The sequence below is a fragment of the Anser anser genome, assembly GCF_964211835.1.
Source record: "Anser anser genome assembly, chromosome: W".
Lineage (NCBI taxonomy): Eukaryota > Metazoa > Chordata > Aves > Anseriformes > Anatidae > Anser > Anser anser.
In genome coordinates this window covers 16,870,564-16,892,187 of record NC_139731.1, presented here as the reverse complement: position 1 = coordinate 16,892,187, position 21,624 = coordinate 16,870,564, and the positions used below count along the sequence as shown (strand labels likewise).

The 21,624-nt window shown below is 38.3% G+C and overlaps 1 protein-coding gene across 13 annotated transcripts in view; it reads right to left on the bottom strand.

The window, feature by feature from the left end:
* LOC310888808 (zinc finger protein 532) overlaps positions 1-21,624 on the bottom strand; it is a 45,446-nt gene that overhangs the window by 14,103 nt on the left and 9,719 nt on the right. For 12 of the 13 annotated variants that reach the window (XM_083815905.1, XM_083815907.1, XM_083815911.1 and 9 more), the window contains 3 exons: positions 13,636-15,992; positions 7,716-7,897; positions 4,497-4,673 (listed from right to left, as the gene is read on the bottom strand). In XM_083815905.1, coding sequence (XP_083672031.1) covers positions 4,497-4,673; positions 7,716-7,897; positions 13,636-15,972 — 2,696 coding nt within the window. In that variant the 5' untranslated portion in view covers positions 15,973-15,992. The remainder of the gene's footprint in view (positions 1-4,496; positions 4,674-7,715; positions 7,898-13,635; positions 15,993-21,624) is intronic. The other variant, XM_083815903.1, reaches the window with a different exon arrangement.

Here is a 21,624-nt window from a genome sequence, read left to right as displayed (position 1 = left end):
GAACAATTTCAGGTCTGTAGAACATAAATTTGTTATTGCAGGCTTACGTAATTCATTCAAATAAACTATGACCTATTATATGGCTCAGATTCATAATGTGCCTAAAGTAACACAAGATTACAGAATGATTGAGGTTGGAAGGGAGTTCTTGAGGTCATTCGGTCCAGCCCTGCCTCAAGCAGGGTCAGCCAGAGCAGCTGCCTAGGACCATGTCCAGTGAGGTTTTGACCATCCCCACAGGTGGAGACTCCACAGCCTCTCTGGGCAACCTGTGCCACTGTTTGACCACCACCCTCACTAACCTGTAATTTATTGTGTTCAGATGGAATTTCTTGTGGTTTAATTTCTGCCCACTGCCTCTTGTCCTGTGAGTGGTTGCTGATAAAAAGAGTTCATCTTCCTCTTCATTCCTTCCCATCAGGTAGGCATTGATACACATTGATAAGGTCTCCCTGAGCCTTCTCTTCTCCAGGCTGAACAGTCCCAGCTCTCTCACCTTCTCGTCACATGTGAGATGCATCAGGCCCTGCATCACCTTAGTAGTGCTGTGCTGAACTCACTCCACTATGTCCACGTCTCCCTTCTACCAGGGAGGCCAGATCTGGACCCAGTACTCCAGATGTGTCTCACCAGCACTGAAGAGATAAGAGAAGGATCATCTCCCTTGATTTGCTGCCAATGCTCTTCCCAGTCCCTTAATGACCACCACCTTGAGTAATGCACTGCTCACTAACACTTACAGGTGCTACTGGCAGCAGAAAGTGAATCTGCTACAAAAAAAATTCACTTATTTGTGAATTCACCATATATAAAAAAATTCTCTCTCTAAAAACACCAGGAGCTGAATACTTATATTTTCTATGAAAGCTAAATGACATTACTCTATTTTCACAAAAGCACAAGAATTATCTGGTATAGATCTAACTTTAAAACTCAGATCTCTGTCTTAATTCAAATTCGTACCAAGATACCTAACAGTACGTGTTGTGACTATATCCACCAAGTTTTACTTTGACTCACATTTGAAAGCATGACTTTCATCCTAAACACATGCAACTGAGTGTGCTGATTTGCTTTAAAACTGAGGTAATTGGTATTTAACATACATCAGCTTAAAGCCCTGCCCAAAGTTTAAAGGCAGTTATGCTTCTTTAGGACATAATTTACAATAGCCTAAGTTCAACAAGATCCTCGAGAAGGGCAGCCAGTTCAACTGCCACTGCACAACCAGGGTAGTTACACACGCTCACTAACTACTCCTGCTCTACAGTACACACCAAAATAGGCATGATACATATACTTCTTCATTTTTCAAAAATCTGGGTAATAAATATTCATATATTATCTTCGAATGAACACACATGTATCTCACAGAAAAATACTTTCATATTGCATTAAAGATGTCTAGCATTTTGAAAGCTTTTGCAGAGCACGGTATTTCTCCTTCCTGCACTTTTTCCCTCAAAAAAACAGTACTTGTAGGATAATACATTTTGTACTGAGAGTACAGTATATATTCATAATCTGGCTTCATAAACAAGAACTTCTCCAATATCCAAAAAGAGATCAGCCATGAAAAATACCTTTATGCTGTTCCTATGGACTTCCACTATTTACTGAAAAAACAAAATCACATATAAGCTTTGGTTTCACATCAAAACATCCTAGGTATGTTACAGGAGAGAGCTGACAAAGTTGAAAGCCATCCATTTCCCTATATTAAAATAATCTAATTTCAACTGTTAGAGAATCACTGCATATAGACTTCATTTTTCATGCAGCAAATAGTTTACTATATCTGTTCTGAAACAACCATTTGTAATATAATTATAAATCATACAATTCCAGTAAATGCCAGAGGCACACAGCCATTTACCCGCTAAGCCTAATTCCTGTAAACAAAAATTGTGTGAACAAATAAACAGAGCCTCAGGACTGAGCTGGTCTCGGCCCATTTATGAGGGAGAACTAATAAATCCTTCCCAGCTCCCCTGATTCGTTCACACACACAGCCTTATTTCCCGCAGCACCGCCGTGATCAGGGCCTCTAGAAACCAGGCTCTGTGGTCAGACAGGAGTTCAAAAACATTTGCCTATCAGCATAAGGTTTGAAACTCCCATTTAAAAATCTGGGTTAAATGACCTTCAAGCACTACACAAAAGCTTGAAAGCTTCCTGTTTTAAAACATAAAAGGGTATTGTACAGTGCTTTTCATTTGTTTTAAAACGCTTACTTCATAACAACAAACAGTTGAACTTTCATGGTAATATCTCTAGCATTATAATACTGTATTATATTGCTTCTTTACAACAAATTGTTAAGCTTTCAAAATGTATGCTGGCCATGCGCAGCACAGATAGCAGGTAACACACGACAGGTAAACCAGCAGTGGCACTGGCATATTCGTCAAACAAGAATAAATTTCTTCCAGTACAATGTGGAACACTACAGTAGATAAAAGAGAATTTGAGCTATGAAAACTTGATGTCACTTGACTAACATACGTGAGAAATAACCTCAGCAACCAATTAATCCAAACAAGAAAATACTTTCCATTTTACATTGGTGCTGAACAGCATAAATACATTCAGTTAATTCTGAGGAAAACCACAGGTCCTGATAGCCTGAAATAGACCTTATTAAATGGTCAGACAGTAATCAATGAGCATCTTGAGCCCTGGTGCTGACACTGTACTACCTACAGGTGCTTGTGAAACAGAAACAAGGAACTCCAAACATTGCAAAGACTGGGAAAACCTTCCTAGTCATTCTGCAAGCATGTGAGACAGCATCTTGATTTAAACGAGCAAATTTAAAGAAAACACTCCTTCTCATATGGAAAGGAAACTAATGCAAAATACTTAATTCACCAAATTTATGAGAAGTTCAACAGATAAAAGCACAACTCAGTAGATCTTCTGTACTTTTCATATGTGGAGTATCTTACACAGTTGGTGATCTTCATCTTTCAGTTTTCTGTAATGAAAATCATGCGAACCTTAAACAAGTTTTAGATTAAATGCTGGTATGTCAAAGCCTCTCACTAAGATATTATCCTGAATTAAAACAAGGTATCATTTATCACTGGTGGAAATGTCTGAATTTAGTATCAGACACAGTAAGTCTGTTGCTATTTTGCTAAAGAAAAAAGAAAAAACAGATCTCCTTTTAACAGGCTAGAAGAAAAAGTGTTATGCCAGATTCTTGTGAAATCTGGTTATTACAATGCAAGATACCTTGTTTCTTTCATCTGCTCTATATTTTTCTCGACTCTGCAACTTGTTAAAATGTACTTGTGTGCTCCAAGCAGTTTAAAGAAACAAAACAGAGTTAAACATTTGAGTATTTACTCTGTTCTGCATTCATACCAGCAGAGGAAGAAGAGAGAAGAAAAAGGCCTGTGATTAGAAGGCATTGGGCTTAAGGCCTACGCAATTTGAAGTCTGATTTTCATACGTGTCGACACCTGCAGCTCCCCCTGCCTTGATTATTCAACATTTTCACAATGAAGACCCTGAATTATGCCCCTTCTTACTGCCTTCAGTAAACGACTTTCTGTGTTTATATACCACCATCCCAGGTGAAGAATGGAAACGCTTCTGCCTTAATCCAGAAAAGAGAGATTTTGTATCAGAAAAAAGCTTATATAAAAATAGCTCTGTATTTATTTTGAATTTCAGGGCAAGGCTGGAAAAGGTTTAAAGGCTGGCACCTCTCACTTACCAGACAGGGATTGTTGTCCTTTAGACACGACAGTCTTAGTGAAGCTAAAACCTAGCTCACCATTTCCAAACTTACAGCTTTCCCGAGGACACATCTAGCAGACAGCGGAAAACACCGCCTGATAAGCGAGCAGCTGCCTGATCAGAACCACCTCTGTGGCACCGCAGGAGGCTGCAGCCCGCAAGAGCTGCCTGAGGTCTGCCCAGAGACAACTGCAGCTGCATCTAACACCCCGGCCACAAGCATGCACCCCAACCCGAGGGCTGATGGCACGAGAAGAACCAATTTCCCAAATTCACCTAGACAACTATTTGTAAACACATAACAGAAAAAATAAAATCACTTTTTTCTGCCTTTTCAACCAGACATTAAGAAAATCACTACAAAAGCGCCGGTGAGCCTTAGCAGTTCTTTTTGGAATCACATTATATCTCAATTCACAGTAAAAATGCACGTGAGGTTAAGTGGATTAGAAAACAAGGAGAAGCAGCACACGAGCAGGCTGAATTGTTTTTGTAATTACTGCATTACTTTATTGTAGTGCTGTGTTTAAAGAACTGCTATTGCTATGTTCATGGAAATTTAACCTTTGCCAAATAAATTCCTAGCTAAAACCTCTTGAAAATATTAGAAGAATGACACGCATTACCAAATGGATGACAAACTGTTGATTGTTCAGTACTTGAATTAAGATTGTAAGTACAGGACACAACGCAATTTCAAAGGTTATTAGAATGCAAGCAAGTACAGTAAAAATAGTAATTTTGCTTACTTTGGTTCGCCTATCTTGATACCCGGGTGTTGTGTATAGGCATGGGAATGTGTGCTGGGAGCAGATTTAAATGCCATGGGACAGATAGGACATTTGTAAAAGACTTCACAATGAGAACCTTGAATATGAGACTTGAGTGCCGCCACATCAGAGTATACAACATTGCAATGCACGCAGCTGCAAAAAGAGTGGAAAAGAGTCAGTTCAGCCTAGCATAAAGCAGTATTGAAAGAAATGGAATCAACACTGATTTTCAAGCAAGTGGAAGAGTTAAGCATATACATACAACCAGTTAAAACTACATTATACTGTCAATTTAAAAGTATAAACAACAGAGTAAGAATCACTATAAGCAGAGATTTGCATATCAAAAAGGAGAAAAAAAAGGATTTTCCCAAATTTAACTTCTAAAATCTAAGAGATATGAAGTCAGAGCACGTTTTATGATATTACAACAGAATAGACAGAAGAGTCAGACAAATATTCTATTGATTATAAAAAGAATGCTTCAATCCTCTGCAAATTTGTAAAGAGCTTTTATAAAATGCATTTTTTTTCACATGCAGCGGATTATGTAAGGTACACCACAGTAATTTAGAAGCTACCACCAAAATGGAAAACTAGTAAGCAAAACATTTTCACCACTTCCCTTGTTTAGACTTAATGAAAACATAATGGCAATGATTTTCTGTGCTAGTAATCAAATCAATGCTTGGATTAAAACAAACAAAAAAGTAAATCTAAATTCAAAACAACTAAACGGAATCTCTACAATCAATTCAGTATATCAGATTGGAATTCTGAAAGTATTTTTCAAAAACGTACTTCTGCAATGTTGAAAATTTGTGACCTTTCCGCATCTATTCTAAAACAAAATGATTAAAAAATTGAATTAAAATTAGCACATGAGAATTTCTACCCACAATGGCCCCTTTTATAGTGCCATGCACCTCCAGTCCAGTCTTAGTATATATACCCAGTAAATCTGCGAATATACTGAAATAAGCAATTAAAACGTAACCTGTCAAATCAACAGATTTCTTAGTGATCAGTGTTTTGCAGTAAGAGTTTTAGTTTCAACTTGGAAGGCCCCTAGCTTCTGAAATAATAACTTTGGCATCTATCATGTTAGCATGATCATTTTTGTATAAACATCAAATAATTTTTGGATACTGTTTTAATGCCTTAATGATAGCAATAAAGCATTAGATAGTTATAAATTGCACTTAACAATCCTGCTTTCCTTTTAAAATAGATCTTCATGGAATTTTATGAAATGTTACCCTTTCTTTCTTAAGCACTTAATTTACATCCCTAATACTAGTAAATAAGTAAATAACTAGTAAATCCTAATAAATAAGTCCATAGCTATCTAGTCTCCACTTGCCAGTGCATTTTCTAAAGTAAATGGTCCTCACCTTCTTGGGGTCTGTTAAGCTCTTCTCTGTTCATATAGAGATGAACATTTCTTCATAGCAGTAGAAAGTGTGGCCCTCTCATTGCAGTGAATCCTTAACAGCTCTACTGCTATGGTGTCACCTCAGTAGAGCTGGGGCACATCCCTCCTCTCCCTTCTCCATCCCATTTTGCCTGGATTTTATTTTCTAGTGATGCAAAATCATAAATGATCCTCAGCATCCACCGTTGCATATTAAAACAACTCCTAAGGCCCAAGCCTTCCTTTCTTTGACTGTTGTATCACCCTTCTTGTTCTCAACACACTAGGATGCAATCAAACTTAAGGTTGACATTTTCAGCTTATTTAGTTCAGACAGTTAGCCTGAACCACTGAAACCAAACTGGCCTTACAAGATCCATTGGTCCAAGACATACCATGCGTTTCAGCAGCGCATGTGTCATGGTGATAACGAGGTGCTGAGGAGTTAATGAAGGAAGACCTTAAACTTTCCCAGATGCTGCTTTTCCTTGCCTAAGTATTTTTGGTTTCTTCTCACCAAATAAATTCTGACTTAGTGTGACATGAGATGTTTATGATAAATCTCAGAAAGCTTAGGAACATTATCATGATTCACTGTGAAGGATTTATGAATCTTCTGGTGTTACTGGTGCAGGCCAAGAGTCCCTGAAGATGATACAAAGAGGTACAGACTATTGGGAAGGGCAGTAGAGTGGAGGAAGCAGATGTAAGAAACTTAGGACAAGACAGACCACTGCTTTGGAGGAAAGGATAAAATAAAAGAATCCAAAGAAACATGAAGATTTGAGAGTTGTGTCAGGCCATAGGTTTAGTCTGAAAACTAACTGCCACAGCAGCTGTCTTGATGGAGGAAAAATGCTTTCTTCCCTTCGTGGAAGGACGTCACAGCCATCCTAGTAAAGGAACTGCGGTACCTTGAAGGGGAAGAAGCTTTCTAGTGGGTAGGACTTTAAATCACCCTTCCCCAGTCAGACAGGATGAAATGGAAATGCTTGAGGACTGCTGAGCAAAGCGCAGCTGTACGGGTTGCTCTTCCGATCTCTTGCTGTGCTGCCCGCCACTCAGAGTCAGTAAAGTTCTGACAATAAAACAATTTTCAAGCCTTTCAAAACTTAACATTTCCATGAAATGCCTCTGATCCCCATTTTCTCAGTGAGTTGCCATTACAGGGAAAGGAAAGCATAAAAGGAAAACTGAAGGAGTTAACAATGAACAACCAGAAGAGCAGGCTGTTTGAATGAAGAAGATAATTTTCAAGCAGTGTAAAGAGACAAATCTTGACTTCCCACAGCAAATAAGAGCAAAAAGGACTTTACAAAGTTGTTTTTGCTGTGCTACCAGACTGGTGCGGTATGCCCATCCACATCTTGATAATAAATTCTCCTGATAATAAATACTGAAAACGACTGTTCTACCAGAAAGAACAGCCTAAAATTCAATGTCCTGAAAAAGCTCAAGAAGTCTGTTATGAACCTGAAATTAAGAAAATACATCTGAATTTTCTAGACCTTAGAAACTGTGAAGTCCTGAATCTGACATTTTATGGTTGGATGAGATTAGCTAATATTCTGATTTAATAACATACAAAAGCGGATGCCCAAAACAAAGCTGAATTCTAATGCAGTATTTATTCCAAAATTTGTAGTACTAATAGCATTGTTTCCATGACAACCTTAAACCCATGAAGCTGTATTCTACAAACAATGCTTATGAAAATGGAAAATTACTTTTGAAAGCATAAATTACATATAAATTGACAACAAAGTAATCATAATACTGACCGAAAACCAACTCTTCGGGTATAATGCAGGCAGTTCTTAGTAACATGAGTCTGGAAGTGGACAGATCTGCAGATTGCTCCACATTCAGGACACGTGTATGGAGATTTATGCTGATGAATTCTCTGGTGTGATGCAAAACTGCACTGGTTAGGAAGCAGCATCTGGCAGATATTGCATGTCTTCTAAACGATAAACCAAAATAGATGAAACAAAAGGTTTGGTTCAGCTAGACATTATTTCTCGTGTCAAACACTGTAATATAAACAAAAGGTTAAATGTTGTGACTGTGATTTGAACCAAAAGAAGTAGTCAAGGACTAAATTCTGGATTCTGCTGACTAACCTCATGGGACTGAGGTGAAGAATATTGGCAACGGGATGTATTGGCACTTTGGGCCAGATTCTGACAAAACAAAGCTCGTTCACATACCATTGACCATAGAAGATGCACGTCAGATTATTTAAATTTTATTAGGTGCCTCAAAAGACTACCTTAATAGTGCAAGGGGTCTAAGTAAAACTTGAGAAAAAAACCTAGCAGCTTTATCTAAAAGCACCATGACAAGAAAAAAAAATAAATACAGAAAAAAACCAACAAAATATATTATCTTCACTTTCTTTGATACTTGCTCTTGATGAATTCTATTGGCAATATTCTCAATGCCAATAAAACAGAGTATTACCAATCAAATAGTCTATAAATAATTTCAAAATATATTTCTCAGGCTAGACTACAGCATCTGCTTTGTAAAATATCAAAATATTGTGCATTTGAGTAAAAACTGCAGATGTATGGAATACTTCAGAAGCTTTTCTTTGAAGGGCAATCTTTCTAAGTGCAGGAACTACTTCCTGTACCAATTCTTTTCTAGTATTTTGTTACACATAAATAATTAAAAAAAAACCAAAAACCCTTCAACTACATGTTGACCATTTGCCAAATCAGAATCACGGAATTCTTTGGGTACTGTGTGTCATTCTTCGGGTGAAATGTAAATGATGCAACTGAGCTGGAAACACGCTTCACTTCTGCTCGCAGTTGCTTTCCATTACTGGAGAGCACAAAGAGCAGAACCTGTAAAACCATTTGTGAAAATGTTTCATTTAGAGTACTACATCACTAAGATCTCTAAGCAGGTGGTTGACAGTCTGTATGGAGCAATACTTCTGTTTAACTTTTATCACAGAAGCTGCTGCTTCGTTGAGTTCAACAGAAACACTGGCTAAAAGTCAAGCACAAATAAAAGTCTTTGCAGAACGACTTCATTTTGTACAACTTTGCTTTGTAAGGCCTTTTAAATTATTGTTCTCTCTTATGACCTGGAAATTATGAATCTCATCAGTGACATATGAAGATTTAAAAGCAAAACTAAGACTCCTTCGTGGCACGGGTATTTTTGAACAAGATATTTATGTATTTTTAGAAATGTTATCCTTAAGAGTCTTGCAGATGGAGTAATGTGTACGTTTTGCAAGAATATAGAAAAAACAAGATCTCCAGAGTTGTGTTAAAAATGATTTACTAACCTACATATAAAGAAATCCTCAAATAATTAAGAAATAATCCTTTCCCTCATGATAAAACAGTTTCTTACTGAAAGACAGGGGCTTCACAAAGAGACACCCCTTTCTTCCAGTTTAGGCCACTAACCTGTAAGTGTCTTTTAAAAAACAGTAAGGTTCACAGCATATAACAGCATAATCAAAGCTAACATTGTAGAAGAAATACTACAGTGTTACAAATAGGTTTCAAATGAGTTTGCCTTACTAGTATTGGAAACTTTGCCAGTACAAAAAATCACCTGTACCCATTTAATCAATGCAAGACAAATACTAACTCCAGTGCCGGAAGCAAAAAGGCTTTACAGTCATACAAACATGACTATATACAGTCATATTATCCACTCTGAAATGTCAGAGTTTGTCCTCAGTTGACCAAACAACCATGGTCCGAACCAGTGACTCATGCCTGTCGACACTGAACAGAACTGGTCTGGGATGTGAATTTTGTATTCAGCTCAGGCTTACGGGCTGCAAACGCGTGACTAACCATAACTCTACTTAAAATGTGCTTGCCACATTTACTAGCCTTCAGTACCATTCCTAAAATTTATCTTCTGTCATATATGTATTAATAAGTAGCAATATAATACTGGAGGGCCTGGAATGTTATTCGATTATGTAGGAAACCAGCAAAACAAAATTTCTTACTCCAATCACAGAAACATACGGGGTTTTCACAGCCCTTCCCAAGCATTTTGCCTGCAGCACTACAAAAGGAAACCTGGTGCTATGCCACGTAAAAGCCATGCAACATTCCAACCCCAGCTGAGCGCATCCCAGATGGTGATTTTGCAACAAGCAGTCTTCAAGATTCATCTGCAATGCCAGTAATTCAGACTGACGCGAAATGCCAATAATGCTATTTGTTAAGGCTACTGGTTTGCTATTTTGACTTGTAAAATGTTTAATTGTAACTGATTACAGTAGATCAAGAATAATCTACTGCAAAATTCTGAAATTCAGCACATTTGCTTACCATTTTATTCTGGGCTTAAGGTGGCATTAACTTCCAGTTCTCTCATTCCAACCCATACCAAAATAAAACACAGTTTGTGAAAATCATCACCTGCCTGCATTTGAAGTCAAAGTTCCAGAAAAAAAAAAAAAGGTTAGAAGAAAAAATGGTGGAGGTGGAAAATAAAGATACACAAGAACTATGAGCATGAAGGTAAATGAACTGTGTAGTGTCCCCGAGAGCAATACACTTATAGCTATAAGTAAGACAAACATTAACACGAATTAGTCCGGGTCTGTTGCTTTTGTTTCCCCACTAAGTAGGTGAGGGTTACATTCAGCCATGAAATCTACCAGTGAGTGGTCTGGTTCTTTTCAATAGGACTACTAACAGAAAGAAGATGTTACAGAAAACTAACAACTTTATAGGGAACATTTTTTAATTGCTGTTCAATTGCTGTTCATTTAATTGATGTTTTACTTTTTTTTTTTTTTTTAAAGTTATTCTAAAAGAATCATTCTACTTTATAACAGGAGTTTAAAAAGAAGTAACTGCTACTTCCTACTTTTACCACAAAGCAGTATGCAATTTCCTTTTCAAGAGTAAGGAGGTAGGCACTAGAAAGAATGGTAAGTTGCCAATAATAACTATTTTTTCTATTTTTTTTTCAAAATCCAAATATTTTTTCCTTCCTTCCTCCTCAAGTGAAAATATCTATTTTATATAACTTTCATGTTTCCTTCCCCCCAAATTAATTGTAGTTTCATAACAAAAACCCAGTGCCAAGCACTAATAGAACAGAAGTCCAATAAAGCTCTTTTTCAAGCTTTTAAAGGGGAAACATACTATTAATAAACACCTGTACACAGACTTTCTTCAGCAAACACTACTCTTGTAGTGATGCTCATGCTAACTGAAGAGGGGACAAGAAGCTAACTTGTTAAGAAAGCTGGAGGCATTGCTCTCACTACAAAGCAACTGCTCAGTTAAGCAGCTACCATGATGTAGCAGTAGAGCTACGTCATTACAGTATGTAATAGAGCACAACATAAACAAAAGCGCACAACTGAAAACTGTTCTTTGATCTATTAAAAGGACTATAAAAAATATTTAAGTCAGCTTTAATAGGTAGTTCAACAAACATTTAAACAATGTTGATTGTGTTCTTTTAAAATGGAACAACATGAAAATTGCTTCTTTTCCTTTCTGTTTTGCAGCACAAGGCTTTTATTTTTCTTTATTTTGTTTATTTTTTGAAATCTGGAAAACCATGGCCTAGTAAGCAGGTATTAATGCCTTCTTCACACCTCAGCTCTTAAAAGACAGTGGCTTTCCAACAAGAGAGAGAAACACATTGGTGGGTTGTAGGCAATGCTATTTTCTGTATCTTCATAAGCTTTCCTCCTTAAACAGCAGTATCTGTGTACCCATACTTATCTTTCTGCTTAACTGATGTTACATTTTGATGCTGTATGAAGATCTCATTGCTTTCCCACAGTAAATTCACCAGGGTAAACAGTATCTAAGAGGACATGCATACAAAGCACACTCAGCAGCAACAGAGCACAAGCACCAATAAGAGGTAGCAAGAAAGGCCAAAGGTGTTTCTACAAACCTGTTTACCTGTCCATACCAAAAAAAAGGCCCCCCCAAAAAGCAAGTACAATACTTTTTTTTTTTAAAATATTTGTTGTTCTCTATTTTTTCCATTTTATCCTTGCCCCATCCTCCCAACCTATTTTGTCTTTCTTACTCACTTGGTTGTTTTGGAGGCTTTCTGCTTATGAACTACCTTCTTAATTACTCATTTTCATAGTACCAAACACAACAGGGGTTTCCCAAGGACTACTGGATCTTACCATACCACAAATGATAATTAATGGACCTATTATGAAAAAAAAAAAAAAAGATAAACCTAACATGCACCAACAGAGGAGTTAGCTAAAAACAATTACTGCATATTGGCCAACTTGAGAGCTGGTGCAGAACATGCTCTTGGTCAGCTATTAGAAAATGTTCAAAACTGCAGCAAGATCTAAGGACAGAATACATTCTGCTAACTTCTTTCTGACATAAGGCTTAAATAAGCTGGCTTTAGGTAGGCCTATCTGTAGTACATTACGAACACAAACTCACTCACATTGCAATTCACTATGAATCCAGGCAATTTCAGCCTAAGTCTGCTAACCAGTTCGTGAAGTAGGAGCTGAGGCAGAGCCACATAATCCATATAATCAAGATTATCTCCACATTCATATCTCTTTGCATCACTGCTTGTACTGGTGGGAACAGCGTACCTGCTTCATGGCCACGTAACAGGTCTTAAGATCAGTGAAGAGATTCCAACAAGAACCTCTCTGCACTTCTATTACTAGCGGATTTCTTCCTAGCTGCAGGACGTAATCCTTTACTCTGCACTTTGCTGGGAGAGTCCCAGGAATATTCCCAGGGCATCCCTGACTTGATCAGTCAGAGCCTGTTTGCAGGCTTTCAGCTTCGTTGCTGATGCACAGGAACAAGCTGCAACATCAAGATCAACTGAATGCTTTGAAATGTGCCAGAATCCCTTTTAATTGGCACACTCCGATGGAAATCCAGCTATATCATTTAATTAACGATCTTAATTCTTACAGGGTTATAAAATACATGGCACACTGATTAATACTAACTTTTATTGAATGAGGCATTTCAGATTAGGCCACACACAAACCATTTTAGAATTCTTTACTAAAGTAAGTTTAATTCATTAGCAATCATGAGAGGAAAGGAAAACCAACACAAATATGTAAATGGTCACATAGCAAGTAATGTGTGCTAGTCAACACCACTTTCTGTTTAAGAAAGACCTGAAGAACACAGCACGCGTACCCTTTCAGTACAATCAGTGTGCCATTTATTTGCTGGCTAGAGTCCCTGTAGGTAATAGGAATGCCAACCTCACTTATAGTGCTATATGAAAATAACAAAAACCAAAGATGGCTCAGGAATGAATTACTTAAAAATATTTCTCAGGTTAAAAAGCGTGCTGTTAATGAGGGTGACAATTAAGTGGATTCCACGGGATAATCGAATTTCAAAGCACAGAGATAGTCATTAAAAAATCTTAAAGGCCGTTATCAATTTCAGTATTATAATGTTCACCTGTAAAAAAGCTAATGCTAAATTCTAGTAAAAAATATAGAATGGAAATTTTAGACTTCAGGACCTAAGCAACTCTAAGAAAAGTCTTATTTAAAAATGTTGACGTTCACTATAAAAGTGCTCGCAAGCTTTTTTTGTGGTTTTAGTTTATGTTTTTAATCATGGAGATTCAGATAATTAACATCTAAATGAAAGAAAAACATATCCAAAGTCTCCTAGGCTTATAGGTGAAACATTGGAATTTAAACATATGATACTCTACTTGTCCACTCGTGTCTGCAGCCTGCTGGAAATGTGTAGCAAGAGATGTCTCATCTTGGAAAACTTCATTACACTCCAAACACTTTAGACCATGTCTACAGAGTTTTGATGGATCTTCGTCTAGTGGCATAGCTGGAATGATGGGAGTACTTGCTGGAGCTGATATTACTGTCCCCGTTATGCCAGACTGTATCTTTGTTACAGTATGCGTGCCGACTCCCACAGCGCTTTGAAGCATAGATGTAGCAGTATTGCTTGAAGGAGATGCTATCATTTGATCTGCTGGGACTGGTTTTAAAATCAGATGGGAACACTGCATTACAACTCCTTTTTCCTTGTGTCCACGAGCATGGGAAAGAAGACTGCATTTGTTGTAGAAAACTAAATTCTTTGTACAATGATTACATGTCACTTCAATTCGCACGCTCCTCCTGTCATAATGCTGTGTCAGGCTCTTCTCAAGAGCAAATGAGTCGCCACACTCCAAACACTTGTAACCTCGTGTTGGTAACGTTATTCCGGCATTGGCAGGGGGACTAAGGTTTGGGATGTAAACTGGGACAGGATTGACACTACTCAGCACCTTGTTGAATGCTTCCACTACAGAACTCTGTAGAGATGACACCACCTGGACTCGAGACACCTTTTTAGAAGGCTGCGAGGCTGCTGCAGAAATTATTGCCTGCTTTATTTGCTGCTGAGGTTTCGTTAGCACTTGGCGGAGTTCAGAGGTGGTTTGAGCACCTTGAGGCAGAAGATTAAGGTTGGCAAGATGGACTGTCTTTGGCACAAGTTTAGCACTGGCAAGGCTTGATGCTGGCACCACAACAGTCTGCTGCTGTATAGCATTGGCAGCTTTTATAATGGCGCTACTGGCACTCTGCACTGAAGCAGCAGATATTACAGTGGCTTTCACTGTAGTATTGTTAGCAAGCTTCAAATTAATAACTTGTGAACCTGCTGTTTTAACTGCTGAAACTGGGAGAAAGGCAGTAGCCACAGGTTTGATAGTGACCTGCTTTGGTGCAAGTTCTGCAGATGCAACTGCATTGGTGACAACTGCAGACTGGAGAGGAGCTCTAGGAGGAGAGGAAAGAACAGCAGAAGTTGGAGAGGACAGGAGAGACGTCATGGAAGTTACCATAGAAGCACTCTGTTCTGTCTTTTTACCAGAGTCCAAATCAACTTCCGGCAACACTCTAGTAACAGTTCTCTTTATCTCCCCAGAGGAAGTCTTGATGGTTTTTATGCGAACTTTAGGAATTGCTGGTGTTGACCCTGCAGGAGAAGATGGAGACCCTTTGCTACTGTTTTCACTTGATACACTCCTGGGACTATCAGGTGGCTTAATAGATGGCTTTTTAGCACCATCAATAAGACTCTGAGATTCAGGTGATTTTTCCATAGCCCGGGGACTTTCGCTCATGTCCTTTGGTAATGGAGAAGACTCTCTTGAATTAGACTGTAAATCCTTACTGGTATCTGTAGCTGCCTTTTTAGCACTCAGTGCTGCAATCGCGGCAATGCATGAAGAAAGCTTTGCTGATGACTTTGCTTTGGACTGTGAAATGCTGGCAAGACTTGTTTCACTTTTTTCTGTGCTCAGTTTTCCATCAAGTATCCTGTTTTCAATAAGCTTCTCAGAATTGTCTTTTAGCAACTTGTCCTCTGCTTTCCGAGCTTTGAAAGGCTCGTAAACACTTAAATTCACAGAGTTTGTCTCTGTCTCTCGTTTAGCAACTTTACTTTTATCTATACTGCTTGAAATTGGGATACCAGATTTAATCAAGTTCTCCCCCCCAAGTGCTTTTAGTTTGTCATATTCCTGCTGAGATACAGATCCTGCCAAGACATTTGCCCTGAAATTTGCACGCATCTCTTCTTTATCTGGAGGGTCATCCACCTCAATTTTTTCATCATCATCAAATTCTTCAGCACTTGAAATTGGGCTAAACTGGTTGAAAGCTGAATCCTTCAATGTAGTCTCAGAAGCTGACCCATCATCTTTAAATGACTTCCCTTCATCTTTACTGTAACTATCAAGAGCTGATGATGTTAGAAAGCCATTATGCAAGCCATTGCCTGTGGAATGGTGGCCATCCTTGTCCACTCCTTCAGAAGAATCAATTGTACGTACATTTTTCACAATGACACTCACGCCAACATCAGATGATGAAGGTGCATGAGAATCTTCATCTGTATGAGCATTTTGTTTTATGTGGCTTTCATGTTCATCATGTCCAGATTCAATAGCTGCTTTTGGGTCAACCATGTCTGGTATGTCAAAGGCTGCAAGAAGGTCGTCAAAATCTGGGGTCTTCATATCCCCCATGGTCATGTATTTGATTGTAAGCAAGTCTGTAAAGTAAGCAGAAAATCATCTCAGTATTTTAAGTTCTAATAGCACACACACAAAATAAGCATATGTTCACATATGCCATGCAAAAAGGTGTTATTACACTTCTGAAGTAGTATTTTCAGAAATTACACATTACAGAATAGTATCCCAGTGCAGAGGTACAGTTGGATTACAATGCCAAGAGCTACAGCAATCCATCAAGTTCACAGACTGTAACCTAGTATTTTTATTCTACAAACAAATTTTCTCTTCAAGTGACTTTCTTCCTGTCCACTCTCCTACACTCCCTGCTACCATCTCCCACCCATGCTATGATTATAGCAAGATACCTAGACTTTCAGAAAAATTAGGTATTTGCAATTCCTCGTAAGTCTAGTTTTGACTTGACATTTGCACTATCAACCTCATGAACCTTCTCAAAGTGAGCAAAACAGATGTATTTCTACTAACCGTTCAAGACTAATGCACTGTTTTCTATAAGCTAAATTGCTTTATATGAATAACGGAATATCTGTCACCCAGCGTCCACAATGCATTTTTTTGCTCCAGTAACTCCAACGAAGGATCTACTGTATGTGCATTGCTGCTGCCAGGTGTCTCATCGACTTTAAAGACCTCCCATTCTACAACCTCCAATGCAATTTATTCCAGTCATTCACAATTTTCACCATTGTATTTCCTACTGAATAATCTGAATCTCTCTTGATGCTACCTGAATGAACTACGTGCGGTTCTATTCACCTATACTCCTTGCAACAGCACTTTATGCTGAGACCATTACCTCCCTTTAGTCTACTTTTTAGGGTAAACAATACCAGATCCTTAGGGGTTTCTTTTGTTGTTGTTGTTTGTTTGTTTTTCCCCTTTACTGATAACAATTTCCAGATCCCATTCTTTCTGTTCACCACTGGCCACTATCACTGTTTTTTCCTTCCCATTCCAAAACCCAATAGATAACTAAAAACTGAAACCTTGCAAATGCTGTGTAAAAGGAAAGCTAACTTTGAGTGCACTTTTCCTTCATAAATCCCACTATGGTATTTGCCTTTTCCACATATGTTTCAAGAATATGCAAAGGTGTGCAAAATGAATCACCTGTAGAGGTCTAAAAAGATCAATTACAGAAGGGGGGGGGGAGGAACAGATGACCTCCAGAGGTCCCTTCCAACCTCAATCATTCTGTGATTTTGTAATAAAAGGAATCCCGCACTGGTATAATTTCCTTTTTAATCTGTTTATGTTTTTAAGACTATTCTCAATTTCTTTCAAAAAGCTCCACATACAGAACACACACAGGTTTGATACAAAAGTTATTGAGAAACATTCTTTGGTCCAAGCTTTGCAGAAGGTCACACTACCTAAACATAATGGTCCCTTCTAACCTTAAAAGCCATTAAGTTATTCCCTGCAAGACAAAAAGAGAGAAATGAGCATTTCTGAAATGCAAAGACTTTTATATAATCCATGGATGAAGACTGCAATAATCACTTACCCTACATCAGTGAGAATAATAACGGAAAAGAACAAGAAATTGAAACCTTTCCAGAATGCCTTCTCTAATTGTCTAATAAAGCACAATAGGGGAAAAAATCCTCCCTGCACAGATGTCCCCAAAGAGTAAGTTAGCCTAAATGCACAGTCGTGACTGCTTTGTTCTTGGGACATTAAACTACTCAGTTTAAAACTGTCTCAGGTATCTGTGTACCACTGTGTCATCAGCCCTTACCCAGAGTAGATCCCAGGAGACCAGACACATTTATTACATGACGCTGAATTACCCACTAGGAGTAACTTGCACAGGACAGAGCTGCCAACCAGAAGGTGGGCCCACTCAAAAGGAGCCTGGCCGCAGCACAGCTTCGGAAAGGTGCTGTCCTGCTGCCTGCTTCCTCTTGCTTTTCGGCCGTCGTAAAGACATTGGAAGAGGAGCTCTGCCAAGATACTCCTTCAAGAGTAATACTTAAAATGTAAGAAAAGCCACTTTGCTAGTTTGAATACTAAGCTACAGTGAACACCACAGATCAAAACATTTCTGTCTTTGGTGACAGAACCTGGCACAGCAGACAAGGACAGAAGACTATCTAGAGCTACCAGTCTGATTTTATTCCTTGTTTCCATGTGGATGCATACCTTATCATAAATGAAGCACGAATTAAGAAAACACACTGAATGTACCATAATGAACGTAACCTGAAAGACAAATGTCTAAAATGACCTTTTTTTTCTGCCCCAGCTATGTTTTATTCACAATGTAAATAATCACAACTGTGGTAACATAAACCAGGCACGAGAACAATTCTGAGTTAAGTCGCTACCTAGGCTGGTAAAAAAAAAAAAAGACAGTGGATATTTAAGTAATAGTTCACCTTGACTGAACTGCAACTTTAACACTCTGCTTACAAATTACTGAGCAGAGGTTGCTGGGTTGTAAGGTACTTGTTAACATCTTTATGAATTAATTTATTTATTTAACAAAGAGGAAGAATCACATACACACGTAATATTAACATTACAAAGAAAGTTGTTGTAAGATTTAAGTGAAGAAGTTTCTAGAGACCAAAGCATGTAAATCCACACAAACCCACAAAAACAAAGCCTTAATTGACAGTTTTTCATGATTTGATATACTAATTTGCACTCCAACTGTACATCTATCTATGGATGTGTTTTTGCAGTTACTAAACACGCTAAAAAGAACTATAAAATGTTCCTTGTCTAAAACTTCCTCCAATTATATGTAACGGAGTTTCATTAACATTTAACAATAGCAATGAATTAAGTAAAGGCCACTCACACAGTATTTTATCCATGTATCTTTAAGAGCAAAACTACGTAACAGAGGAGACACATTTGTTCTTTACTAAGAAACTTCATTAAGGCTAATTCCAAAATGGGAAAATATCTCAAAAGAAGTCTGACGCTTTAAGCTGAGATCATAAATTTATCCACAGAGAGCACACTGCATAAAGCTGCAACTGTCTTTCAGGCATCCAGACCGATTCCCGCACTCTACCAGAGCACACGAACGGAGTGGTTTCACCTACACAGGGCACCCAGAACTGCTCTTGACCTTGCAGAGGATCTCTCCCATCCTTCAAACCTGTAAAGCAATCTAAATTAAACAAGAAGGGAGAAAAGGCATGGCAAGTCTTGCTACACAAGTAAACAGAGTTGTAAACCTTGACATTTTATTATTTTTCTCCTTGTTATTCTAGTATGAATTTAAGACTCAGTATATAAACTATGTTTCCTTCACAATTGGCAGGACTCATTAAAAAGAGAGGAAGGTGGCTTCCACAAACACCTTTCAATAACCCTTCCCCTTAAAGATGAAACTTTGCCTTTTATCTCAGATTGAAATTGACTGATGCCTTGGCTGCCAGACGAGTTGTTGGTCTATTCCTTCTCTGGGCCGGCCCGAAGCCTGTAAATACTTCAGAATGGGAAATGAGGCAAGTTCCTGGTTCCCTAGGAAATGGTGATTTTCCAGGAACTGGAATTTCTTTGACAACTGCTTTCTTTGAGAATTGCTGTGAGCAAAGCTCAATGTCTCCCAAGAGACATACAAAGATGAAAAAAAAAAAACCACCTCGCATCAAAAGGCTGCCATTAAAATTCTCTCTTTTATTGCTAATGACTTTCAGTGCACTTAACAAAGGAAGATCTTCAGAATTAAACAGAGAAGCAGTCCGCAACATGTCTAACCAAGAATAAGCAAACAAAAAATATTTAAAGAAACAACCTGCAAGACCTCCTCCTCCTCAAACATCTTTGTCTGAAATACTTTTTATTTTCTAAATAACAGAAATGAAAATCACATCAATACATGGGACTACTAACTTGAAGCATATATTACTAAACACACTGGATAGATTATACCATAAATTAAATATCCCTAATTTGGGGTGCACTTATATAAAGAGACAGTTCTTAGATGTTCTCTCTCTGTCCACAGTACCATTTCATTTTCCGATGGTGGTTGCACTTTGCAAACTCCTTTTACTTCCCTTGGTCTAACTCCATTTCCTGCCTCTCCACCCAGCTGTCTGCTGATTGTTACCAGGAGAATGTCACAAAAAGCCTGCCACATTTGCAATGGAATTCGAATTACTTTATGAAAAATAATAATTTTAAAAGGTTCTTTAAAAATTTAAGCATTACATTCCTGATTATCCAGTGATAAAAGAGAAGAGGGAAAAAAAACTGGATATGCCCAACAGGAATTGTACAGCTAGAAAGCCATAGTGCACCGAGAAATGATGCTTCTGGGGTCTGTTTTTTGAAGGTGGGTGACTGGACTTCTGGTAAGACTACCAGTGAGTCTTAAGACCAGAAGATAAAGGACTCTGAGACTTGTAAGGATATCCTCGCTTCATCGTTTCCGTCAGTCTCTCTGGGGATAAAGTCCACTGTTAGGTGCACATCATTATCTTGATGAAATGTAAGGTCTGAATTAAATGCTGCAGGAGACACAAAGATCATTTTGTTTCCCTGTTCAAAGCATTTGTTCATGATCCTAATTTTTTCTTTCTTTGGAAATGCATTTCCCGAATAAGGGCTTCCTATGAACAGCATGGAGAAAACGGCCCAGGTTTCAGCCAAAGGAAGATACTGCTTTGCTGTTCCACTGTCTTGTTCTCCCAGTTAGCCTTTTCACTCATCTTGTAACACGTTCCAGTGAAGCACTCGCTTGGTAATTATGTCAAAACAAGAACCCCTCTGTGAGAACTCTCTGTGAGACAGTAAGCGAGCAGGACAAGAATCTGCTGCCTTACCCATAAGGAATAGTTACATCCTTGTAGACCTTTTGGCGCTGTCGTATCCTAGTTGTTAAAATGGAAAACCTAAGGATGCATGCAAGGGTTTTCTAAGGCTGATTCCAGAAAAACGGGAGAACATGGGCAAGACGGAGTACATGTGAAAGCTCCTATTCTACTGTTATAGATTCAAGATACTATTTTGAAATACAGCTTTCTTACAGTGACTGTTTGCAGAGATGTGAGGAAGGCTCAAACGTGATGACATAAATAGCAACTGAAGAAACATTAGGGCCTAGAAGCAAATAGCTGCTTCTGAAGGATTAAAGGCAGTTTTGTTTTACTATAGGGAATTTTTGTCGCTCCTCCTCAAGCCCTGTATCTGTGCTGGTTCCAGGTGGAGGGATTCTAGCCATATGAGAAAAAACAAACAAACCTACCTTTTCACGCACTCTGCCGAGGGGAAAAAATCACATAAGAAAATATTTTTACTCAGTTACTAAATATGATCCATCTTACAGTTGGGCTTTAGGACTGTTGCAGATGGGGCACATTATTCTCCACAAGACAGACCAAGCTGTCTTTAAATTGCTGCAGAAATTAAAAGGTACTTTTTGGTGTAAAGCTAAGCAACTGCAAGCAGTCAGACTTTTGGGGGAAGTTACCACCGTAATGAAGGCAGAAAAACAGAGTGATCTGCCAGCTCCCACACAGGTTATAGCTCCAAACTGCTCAAAACACTGATTTTGTCTGTCAGGTACGAGAACAATTTAAGCTTTTCAGACCCAGCACTGACAAAGAATCCAACTGCCTTTCCAGTACTTAACCAATGAACATTCTCTTTGCATTAATGTTTCTAGCAACATATTCTTAA